Source organism: Molossus molossus, unplaced genomic scaffold (genome assembly GCF_014108415.1).
Source record: "Molossus molossus isolate mMolMol1 unplaced genomic scaffold, mMolMol1.p scaffold_m16_p_17, whole genome shotgun sequence".
Lineage (NCBI taxonomy): Eukaryota > Metazoa > Chordata > Mammalia > Chiroptera > Molossidae > Molossus > Molossus molossus.
Genome location: NW_023425352.1, coordinates 22,670,828 through 22,682,082, shown reverse-complemented (window position 1 = coordinate 22,682,082; position 11,255 = coordinate 22,670,828). Strand labels below are relative to the sequence as shown.

General features: G+C 52.5%; 1 protein-coding gene across 3 annotated transcripts in view; it reads right to left on the bottom strand.

Moving 5' to 3' along the window:
- Positions 1–184: 184 nt before the first annotated feature.
- Positions 185–11,255, bottom strand: part of FBXW4 (F-box and WD repeat domain containing 4) — an 82,808-nt gene continuing 71,737 nt past the window's right edge. For 2 of the 3 annotated variants that reach the window (XM_036264931.1, XM_036264930.1), the window contains exons 7-9: positions 1,758–1,898; positions 1,147–1,288; positions 204–949 (exon numbers count right to left, since the gene is read on the bottom strand). In XM_036264931.1, coding sequence (XP_036120824.1) covers positions 830–949; positions 1,147–1,288; positions 1,758–1,898 — 403 coding nt within the window. In that variant the 3' untranslated portion in view covers positions 204–829. Of the gene's footprint in view, positions 950–1,146; positions 1,289–1,757; positions 1,899–11,255 lie in introns of all 3 variants that reach the window. The other variant, XM_036264928.1, reaches the window with a different exon arrangement.

Below are 11,255 nucleotides of genomic sequence, written 5' to 3'. Positions count from 1 at the left end.
CCCACCCCACCACCAAAGGGGTAGGCGGGCAATGAGAGGGTTTCCTGAAGAAAAGAAACCTTTTGTTCTTCGGGACACTGGGCCGTGAGGCTGGTCTTACCCTTTCCCCAGCATGCACATCCCCAAATTTGCATCTGTTAGATTCAAATCCTCCCAAGACTCCTCAGCCAGTGAGAAACCAGACCTGTGAACAATCAAGCTTTATTTTTACAAAAAAGAACATTGTAGCATGTCTCAACAGCCGGCCTAAGGTTGGGCTGGCTGAGAACTCACTCAAAACTGCTGGGTTTCCTTTGTCCTTTCTTGGTTTCAAAGGGAGACAAGCCACAGTGCCTCAGAAATGAGTCCCCAGCCCCAAAAGCTTGGTCAGAGGTGGGATCTGACTTAGGAGGTAGGGGCTGGTGCCAGCAGGGGTATTGCCAGCCTCCCCTCCATCCAGGGAAAGGGCAGAAAGGGACCATTGGAAAGGCTGGAGCACGCACCTCACTCTACGCTGTCATGGCTCTACAAAGGGGTGGGGTGGAGGGCAGGGCCTCTCCAGGCCAGATCCTTGCTCTGGCCAACAGGAAAGCAAGCCCTGGTGGGTTCAGCTTCACTCTTCCAAAGCAGCAGGTCCCTTCTCTCCAACTGGTTCCTGGGAGGGACTGTGCCTCTAGGTAACCCAGATTCCCAGGAGTCAGCAGCCTTTAGCCTAAGGGCCTAAGCACTGTGGTCCCAGTTCTGAGAGCACAGGCACGGGGGTGGGGAGAAGTTATCACTGCACCCTCCAAGCAGGAGAGGTCCCTGAGTAGCTGGTTCCCTGGTCCACAGGCTAGGGTGACCCTGACTGTCACGGGTTTTGAAAGTCCAGGATGTGGAGGTTGTAAGACAGCGCAGCATAGAGATGCTTGGTGGTAAAGCGCAGGCAGTACACAGGACTGCTCAGGGGCGTCGACGTCAGCGGGAAGGCCTGCAAGGGAAGGCACAAGAATGACATGTGGCTCGAGTAAGATATGGCGGAGCCCGGACCCAGGATTTCCAGGCCCAGTGCAATAGGCCAGGCGCCATTGTGGGCTTCCTCCTACCTCTAGGCACACCCGCTCTCAGGTGCAGCCTGTAAAAATGAGTCCTGGCTTCCTAGGGGTGTGAGGTAGGCTGGATGCTTACGTGTAGGCAGGCCCTTTGGCGCCGATCCCACAGTCGCACAACACCATAGTAGGAGGAACCTGTGGCCAGCAAATGGTTCCCATCCGTCTGCAAGCAGTACAGGGTGCTGTCATGGGGCTCTTCCCACTCCATGACACACTTCCTGTCCAGGAAGAGGAGATGCAGGGGAGTTTCAGGGTGACCTCCACCTCCACCTCCACCCCCACTTCCGTATTCTAGCTGGGAGAGAAAGAAGCTGAATCATCAAATTCTCTATAAAACCAGCCTTAATGGGTAAAAGTCTCCTCAGTAAAGGTCTCTTTTTCATCAAGTCCCAGACCCCAGGGTGGATCTGTGTTTCACATGGCTGACTACATGTCATAGAACTTATAAGGCCTTGGGACAGGTAGAAAGGCCTCAAGAAAGACTGGGACAGAATGCTGAGGGGTGACACCCTGATGGTTCCCAAGGCTCTAATCGGCCTGGTGGCTACAGTCTCACAGGCCTCAGGGCCAAGACTGCCCAAGGTGGGGAATCTAAGCTTGATCTGACCTTGGCAGCTGCCCCCGACCAGTTCCTAACGTGGAATCACTGCACAGGTTTCCCACCACCTGTCCTGCCAACGCACTCACCTGACACTGGCTCGGAGGTCCCAGTATCGAACGTAGGTGTCATAGCCACAGGACAGGAGTGTGGAAGGGGACTCATACATCAGGTCCAGCACCCCAGCCCCTGGGGGAAAGTCACTGCCCAGGTGCGTCATCAGCTGCCCACTGGAGAGAGATGAGGTGCAGAGGATAAGCCATTGTCCCACATTGGCCAAACAGATTCTTTGAACTTCCAAATGGCATCAGTCCCTAAGGAAGTGCAGCTCTCCTTCCTGAGCTAGAAGTAGACTCCCTTAGGATGATGGGGCTGAGGGAGGAGATGGCCCAGACTCCCTCCCCTCGCATCCCAGTCCCTCCTCCCAGCTATAGGCCTCAATCAGCCACCATCAGCCCCTCCATCACACCTGCACGCTGGCCACCCGCCACCCAGCTCTCCTCAGGACGATGAATGGGCCTTGCTGAAGGGGTCGGGGACACACACACACACACACACACACACACACACACACACGGTTATTTTATACTCCTTGATCCTGCAGGTCATGCAGTTCTGAGCTGCCTGAGTCCAATGCCTTAATTCCCGCCTGTAATCTGGGGCTCAAACCTCATTGGGGATAAAGACCACACAAAGGGAGAAGGGGAGTCTCAGGAGATGTTAAAACAAGTAAACACCTTTGTGTCTGGGGAGAGAAATCGCTGAGAAAGCAGCTTAGCGGGCTGGTCCCTGGTGTTCCTGGCCAGGCTGGCCCCCAGCCCGGGGCGAGCACGCCTCTGTGATCACAGCCCCCAGCCTGCTGGGCTCCAGCTTGCTCCCCCACCCTCGCCCCTCCCGGTGGCCAAGAGCAGATTACTGAGAAGAACAATTTCTTTGTGACTGTGTAATTCCCTCCGTGACCGCGGCAGTGGGCAGACCCCTTGCCTGATGCCAGACCCCTAGCAACCATGTAGGGGGGCCTCCTGGCCCTAGCAACTACCCCTCAACATCAAGTGCACCAGCTAATCCCTGATGTTAGGGGACGGGTAGAAGCAGTGAGTTTGCAGAATGACGGGGAAATGAAGGAGAAGAGGGGCACCCTCCAGACTCCATTCCTTAGCACCCAAGAGATGCTGAATGCTGAGCTCTCCTCCATGTCATGACAGGAGAAACAAGGCCTTGGACACTTCACAGGGACACACAGGTAAGAGGCCTGGGCACAGAGTGGGGAGGACTCATGGTCACACCAGCCCAGCTTTGGCTGAAGCAGTGTTCATCAAAGAGCTTAAGGTAGACAAGGCTGCCAGTCACATGTGTGAATGTGGCCCTCAGTTCTAGTCCTTCCACCTCACACAGATGCTGATCCTCAACCTCTCTTCACCCCGGTGGCGCCTCCCTCTTCCCTGAAGGCTGAAGGAGTAAAGGAGGAGGCTGTGGGCTCCTTTCCCCTTGAGCCCTGGACAAGGAAGTGACCCTCAGTAAGGAACACTGTTGCTGTCTGGTAGGGGGTAGGCCCTAAGTCAGCACCCCTGCCCCCAACCTCCTTCCCAGGGCAGTGCCTGGGCCCCCAGGAAGCCCTGCTTCCCAGATGGGCCACCAGCCATGATTCCCCCACCCTGGGCAGGCCAGAGCCCTGAAAGCAGCTGGTCTCTCTCTTCCTCTCTCACAGTTACATGTGCGCACACTGGATAGGGGCTGTTTTGCTCCACAGTTCTCCCTCTCCTTCCAGATTGGGGGCCCTGCCCCCTCCATTAGTGAGGCCTTCAGGAATGACCGAGGCGCTCTCCCCTTTAATCTATAGAAGTAATTTCATGTTTGTCTGTTTGAAATAGAAGATGAAAGGCAGTGGGGTTGGGGGCGTGAAGCCCAGCATGGCTCTACCTGCCCACCCCTGGTCCCAGGGTTAAGAGGGAAGGAGAGCTGGGCATCCATGGCTAGGCAGGGTCAGCAGCATAAAGGCCACACCCAGCCGCTCAAAGCCTCTGTCCCAGCATCTGAGCCACCACTGTGAAGTGTCATGCCACAACATCTGTAATAAGAAATACAGAACTCTGGGGGAGACCCACGGTAAAAGAGAGCATCAGTCAGCCCCCCTGGGGGCCAAAACAAGTCCCAAAAGCTCCTCGTCTGCCAGCCTAGCCAGTGGCTGAGGGGTTTTCTTTCTGCTGCCCTGTTCTCTGATTCTCTGAAATGGCCACACACACTTTAAATGGGCCAGTAAAAAGATACAATTTCTCTTGCCTCTGGGCCCAGGACCTCGAGGCTCTGTTATGCAGTGCCCGTGAGGTTAAGTTTAGAGCATAAACTGACACACCATGCTCTGGGAACTGGCCGGTCTCTTCTAATAGCAGCCCAGCGGTGCCATAGGAGCCCTGCTGGGGTTTTGATTTGGGAAAACAAACAGAAATGGCACCATGGGCCCTTTGTGGACCCTACCCCAGGGCCAATTTAACTAGAAAACTCTAGCTCAACTGCTGTGGTGGAGGGAGAGAGACCTGCCCACAATAGCTCCAAACTTTGGGGGGAAGGGGGACAAAACAAGCTGTCTGTCTCCTCAGCCCCTCCTCTAAGCTGCTTTTCTTACTGCAAGTGTATTCTTGTAAAAAAACGATTAGATTGCAATTTGTATAACATGGTGACCCCCAAATTCAGACATTTCACCCCTTTTCTCTGGAAAGAATGTTAAGAATGCCTCTCGGCCTATCACTGTGGGGGGCGGGAGGGGGGCATTGCCTTGGCTGTCGAACAACTTGTGTGGGAACAGGGCTGCTGCTCAGAGCCCCGGGCCAAGACAGGAGCAAGGGCCGGGGCTGTCACTGTAGACTGCCAGACAAAAAGTCCATTCCCTTCCAACTCCTGCTCACAAAGCCCAGGCCTCCAGGAGCCGCTGAGGGCTGGGGGGGCCTCCACACCCAGCCTCCCCCAAGCATGACTCCAGCAATTCTCTCTTAACCCAGGGAAAGATAAAGACAGATGGGGCCGCCCCTGTGAGCTTGATGAATGCAACAGGCTGGAGGACAGCCTGAAGGAAATGTGTTCCCGCAGCCTGGTTATGTGGGGCCTCATCCCAGGGACCCTTGAAGAGGGAATCAGGTCTTCCTGCCCCAACCCACCCTGCTACCCAGGCAATTCCACTGATACTGTAGGGAAGTGGGAAGACAGAGAGGAACTTCCTGACAGGGAGAAGAAAAATTTAAATAAGACACTGACTACCACCCCCTGCCCCATGACCATCTTTATGGGGAACACTAACAGAAGGTAGGTGCTACCCCTGAAGACCCGGTTGTCTGACCTGGGCGAGGCTCTGAGTGCCATGCTGGAGTCGGACAGAGTGGGGCAGTCCCTGGCAGAAATAGGCCCTGAAGAGCCAGGAAGCCTGGTGCCCTGCTCCCCTCCCCCTGCCTGGCTTGCCTGAGCTTCCACCATAGCCATGGCCCATAGCAAGTCCTCCTGTGCTAAAGTGCCCTGAAATACCCCTGGCTCCCACCTCCCTGCCCACATCTAAAAATGCCTGTGGCCCACACACCATTTTACAGCCGTTGTTAACATACTGGGTTCCTGATGATGCTCCATGGAAACCCTATGGGTGCTCATTCCTGAATCTGTTTGGGTGTGAGGACACACCATCTTGCATGTGCTACCCCAAAACGCAAGAGTGGCTTTTGGGAGAGAGAATGGATGGGAGGGTGACAAACAGTTCACCTTTCTACATCTCTTCTGTTCCCAGGAGACAGATGGCCTGAAAGTATAAGCTGGGCCCAAAATGGTTTCTAAGAAAATGGGAGGTTTTTTCCCCTCCCTTCCTTTCTTCCTCTCCCTCCTTCCTCTCTGCCTTTCTTTGGCCAACAACCGCTTATTGAGCACCTTCTGTACACAAGACATTATGCTTAATAGAAACTTCAGAAAGATGTAAAGTGTGACTTTGAAGGAGATGATGTCCCTGTCCTCAAGGAGTTTGCAATCCAGTGAGGGAGAGAAGTTTGTCATGTATTCAACTAACAACACAAGGTATGACCTGGTGGGCACTAGAAAGAGATGAAAGAAAGTTTTATAAGGGCACAGATAAGAGAACATTTTTAGCTGCATTAAGCAATTATTCAGTGAGTGACAGGATTGTGACAAGCAATGACAGGAGGGGGGATAGCCCAGGTGAAGGCCCAGCAACAACGAAAGTGCAGAGCTGGGGCAACTAGTTGGCATTTGGGTTTAGTCAGAGGCTTGGGCCTTTGAGTGGAGCAAGTTGACATGACCTGGTTTCCAGACAATGGTGGGCACACTGCTCAGCTGGCATGAACTCTACGAGTGGCAGAGAGCTGCAAGGCTTTTGAGCAAGGAGTGGTGGTTGTGCTAGTCCAGCCCTCTGGTGGGGAGGGTGAGAGAATCAAGGAGGCAGACAGGTCCCAAATGTAACCACGAAGTGGTGGAGATGAGAAGCCCATGAAAGCTTCACCTGCCCCAGCCCTCCAGGTGAGAGAAGGGCCCTTGCCAAGCACACAGCCTCTCACATGCATGTGCGCGTGCATGCACGGCCCCCAGCATCACCCGTGCACACGTGTTCAGACACAGTGGCTCTAAGGCCAGCCAGTCCACTTTGTACTAACAAGGGGACGGTAATTACAGGAAGGGGCAGCCGGGCAGATAAAAGGATACAAAATTTCAACATCTGTTGCCATAAAGGGATAAGGAGAAGTGAAACGCAAAGTATCAGTTTGGTGTCAGTAGGCAGAGAGCCAATTTCAAAGAGTTCAGGGGGACAGAGGGGACAAGAAAGAAAAAGGAAAGAGGGGGGAGAAAGAAAGAAAGAAATTACAGGGTTCCTTAAAGAGGTAAAGAAAAAAGAAAATGAAAAAAGCTGTCAGTAATACTTTCAAAGGAGAAGGCAGGTACTTTAAAGAGGGGCAATTCCCATAATCAGCCTGACTGAGGGCCAGGCCCCCTGCCTGGGTGGAGGCGGAGGGCCTGGGGCAGAGACAAAGCCACACCTGGGCAGGATGGGCACTAATAGTGCCCTCAGAGCGACCCAGCCTGCACTCAGGACACCAGTTCCTCCTGCAGATGGTTAGATAGGCCGCAGCCAGGCGCCCTTGCCATTCCAAATGCCAGTAGATGCCTTGATATTCAGCCCCTGTGCTTAGTCCAGGGTCCCAAGACAAAGTTCCCGCTGGAGCGGGGAGCTACACCAGGCCATACAGTGGCTAACAAGGTGGCCCTTTGAGTGCTCTAAGAATCACCAACTCCAGCCACAGGAGTCAGGATCAGGGTGGACTTCATGATGGAGGTGCTCTTTATGCTGAAGTGTGAGCAGGGTTTCAGGAGGCAGAGAAGTGTTAATCCAGGCACAGGGATCAGGTGGAGCAAAGGCTCAGGGGAGAAAACAGAAGGTACCTGTCAGAATGTATGAGAAGCCTATCTGCCCAGTCCTCGTTGAGAAAGGAGACTTAGGGGCTTTAGGATGGAAATGGGAGAGTAATGGGGAACAGGGGATGACCCTGGCCAGAAGGGGAAGGGGAAATGAGAGAATGTGTGCAGGGGCTGTGCCTATGGTCACACACATATAGGGCAGCATAGTACCTAGCCAAGGACTCAAACCCTCAATGCCCTAGGAGTAGCCAGGTCATCAAAGCCCACCCCTACCCCCCCTTCCCTACCTGAGAGTCCCCAGGCTAACTGAGAGCTACAGCTGGACCCACTGTGATACCTCCAGGTCTGGGATCACAGGCCTGTTCATCCTGTTTCCCAGCTGCCCACCACCACCAAGGTGATAACTGTGCCCTGCTCTCAGGACACCAATGCCAGATGCAGCTCAAATGCTCCTTGGCAGGAAAGTAGAACCCACAGCAAGAATAAGCCCTGGGAACCCTGGCCGGTTTGGCTCAGCGGTTAGAGCATCGGCCTGGGATCTGGAGAGACCCGGGTTCGGTTCCCGCTAAGGGCATGTACCTTGGTTGCAGTTTGTCCCCGGCCCTGGTTGGGTTGTGCAGGTGGCAGCCACTCGATGTGTCCCTTTCATGTCGATGTTTCTCTCTTTCTTCCTCTCTCTCCCTCCCACTCTATCTGAACAAAAAAAATGGAAAAATGTCCTCGGGTGAGGATAAAAAAAATAAAATAAAATAAATACCCATGTTATCATTAATAAAAATAATATTAAAAATAAAGAAAGAAAGCATAAGCTCTGGGAGAGGGGTGTGTGTTATGTTAGGCCACTCAAACACCCTCCCCCAACAACCCCAGGCCTTCCAGCAGGTGAGAGGCAGTCCCCACACAGACAACACCTTCTCTGAGGTCTAGCCAAGGTCCCTGCTCAAATGTGGACAGAACACAAGACAGAACTTGATTCCTCTAGACCACAGGCTCAGGAACAGGATGGCTTTGGCATAGTATCTTGAGTCCTGATGGGACTCTAGGGCCTAGCTAAGGACACTTCAGTTGCTGGCTGTCAGCACTGTCAAGATGGAACCCTCGGGGGCTGAGGATTGGGCCTAAAGACCATCTACCCTCAGTAGCAGGTACACACTGGCACCTCCGGGTTAGATGAAGGATTCCATCTTCCTGCCTGGTTTGGACAGGTTAGAAATCCCATCCTTGAGCCTGCCTATGGTCCCCAGCTCCAGGCAGAAAGGCAGAAAAGGAGGAAGGGAGGGGTGGACAGCCAATTCCTTGACATCTAGGCAATGGCTGTGTGCCACAGCTGCCCTCTGACCTGTGTGCTCCAGCCAGGACCTCCCCTTTCCTAGCCCATGGGGAGAACAGAGTCTCCAGGGGCTCTTGATGGAATGAATGGCTGAGGGAATCATGGTGACCTTGAAAGGAGTCCCCAGGCATAAGTAGCCTAGGCTGCCTGAGGATGGGTACTGATAGACACATGTGGGTGAGGAAGCACTGATACTCAGCAGAGCGCCCACACTTCCAAGGTGTGTCCCAGACCCCCATCATCCTGAGGGAAGCCCCTGAAGGGGTGATGCTCAGAGCAAAACTGCTCCTCAGTGCTCCTCCCCTCAAGTCATTGCACACATAAAAGAGAAAATCTCAGTGCTCCTCAAGTTTCAGCGGTGACAGGTTAAAAGCAAAAGAATCCACCCAGCACCACACACCGCCCGGCTGCTGACTCCTACCGGAGATGTTGCTCCACCTTCCAGATTGGCCTGTCAGTCAGGCTTTGGCGTTATTGAAAGATCAAACTTTGTCCTGCCTGTTCATTACCTTAATCCTATTTTCTACATGGCTTTATTATCTGCTCAGGCTTCTCTGGGAAAGACAGCTACAGACAGTCGTCCTGTCCATCCATTTCCTCTCACCAAAAGCAGATGCCTCCACCAGGGCATCTTTCCCTCAAACCCTGCACCACTGGGTCCTCCAACCTCCCCTGGGGACAGGAGAGATGTTTAAACAAAGCCTGGCTCCTCTCAAAGCCTGATGAGGAGGGGAGTTATGGGGGGCTAGAGAGAAGGCAACACCAACTGGCACAAAGGGCAGCCCTGCCACAGGCTAGCCAGAGAGTGCAGTGGCTGTTTCTTGTCTGGATCGAGTGAGAATCGAGGCCATTAACTATCTTGTACCCACTCTCATTTGGGTTCTTTCTGGGTTTTGTAAAAACCATTTCTAGTGTTAGTGAGGTCTAGGAATTTCATAAGAGAATGCTGTTCAAGGATTGGCGCCTTAGAACTCTGTCCTGATCATAAATCTGTGCCCAGGCATCACCTACCAAGGCAACCACAGACAAAAGAAGATACACAAATGTGACTCAACCTTCAAGACAAAGCCAGACCACAGCGGTGCACCTCCCACCCTGCTGGCTTGTCCATCCTCCTGGGCTCAGGCCAGTGATGATGCCAAAGACCAGATCCTGCTACATGACTAAGTAAAACTGACCTTCAGCACAAATGTCCATTGTTGTGACTTACAGCCTTACTGTCAAGAGCCTTCTCTATGCCATGAAGTCAGCAGGTTCACCCTTCCCCCTCCACTGGTCACAGGCCACAGATATTTAGAGGATTGAAAGGATGAGCCTCCACAAACTCCATGGTACCAATGTGGAAGACAGATGTGGATGGGTAGGAAGAGAGGGAAGGAGACAGCTTAGAGTGGTTAACTGCCCCCAAGGTGACAGGCACTGTGTGGGTACTTCTTTTTTTTTTTTTTTTTTCTTATCCTCACCCGAGGACATTTTTCCATTTTCTTGTTCAGGTAGAGTGGGAGGGAGAGAGAGGAACAGAGAGAGAGAGAGAGAAACATCGATGTGAAAGGAACACATCGAGTGGCTGCCACCCGCACAACCGACCAGGGCTGGGGACAAACTGCAACCGAGGTACGTGCCCTTAGCGGGAACCGAACCCGGGTTTCTCAGGACCGCAGGTCGATGCTCTAACCGCTGAGCCAAACTGGCCAGGGCTGTACTTCTTGAAATTAATTTTTTTTCATACTGGTTCTGTTAGGTAGGGATAATTAAATCCCATTTATAAATGTGGGAACTGAGGCCAGAGAGGCCCCTCAGATCATAGAATTAATAAGCAGCAGTCAGTTCTAGAACTCACAGCCTGTGCTCCCTCTGTTGCTCCTCACAGCCTACCCATCACACACCAGAGGAGGGGCCCCTTCTTCCCCAGCCCCATTCAGATGCAAGAAGTTGCCAGTAGCAGGAGTCTGGCAGAACTAGCCATGGGAATAACTTTCACAGACTGCAGGACTCTGACATCCCAGGGGCTACAGAACAAAGGAGCTCTTGGAAGCTATGCTGGCAATAGTGTAATGCCATCGGCTACAGTAACGGAAGTAGATGATCTGGAATAAAGCAGTGACAGCACCTGCCACTCATCAGCCCACACTTGCTATGTCCAGTACTCAGCTGTGAACACTCCATTTCAAGAGGGATCAAACCAGAAAAATTAGAGAAACTTTCAGGTGAGAATGGTCCTGAAACCAGTGTGACACTATAGGTCACTGACTTAGCTATTCTTCACTTTCTTGTTGACCAAACCCTGATTATGTGCCTACTTCCACCTCCCCCATGGCCAATGCGCATGGTGGGAAGCTGAGCTCTTCCCCAGGCCCAGAAGGTGAATCTTGGCTGGTCATTCCATTTCCCTTGACAGAGTTTGGTTTAGGGTGAGTACTGAAATACATTTTTGTCTCACTAAATATAACAAGTCTGTCTGGGGGCTCCTAGGAAGGGCTTCCTCATCTTAAAAAGGGACCCCACGCAGGTACACGTCCTCTTCCTTCTTCCCTTTGGATATTGCCTTATGAGTTGGGAGGGCATCTGTAAACAAGCCTGTGAGTAAGGCAAAAGCCACCATGACTGGGGTGGCATAGCAGAAAACTGAGGAGAAAATAGGCTTTTCATGGTCTCATTGGGTTACTGAACCCATCAATCCTGGAACCAGCCAACAATACAACTTCTGGACTTCTTATCATGTAAGACAATAATAATAATGCCTTTATTGTTTGTTTGAGCCACTTTGAATTAGGTTGTCATTACTTACAGACAAAAGCACCCTAACTGATCTACTATGTTTATGAGCAACAACTAAAGGGCCTTAGACTTTTGGCCT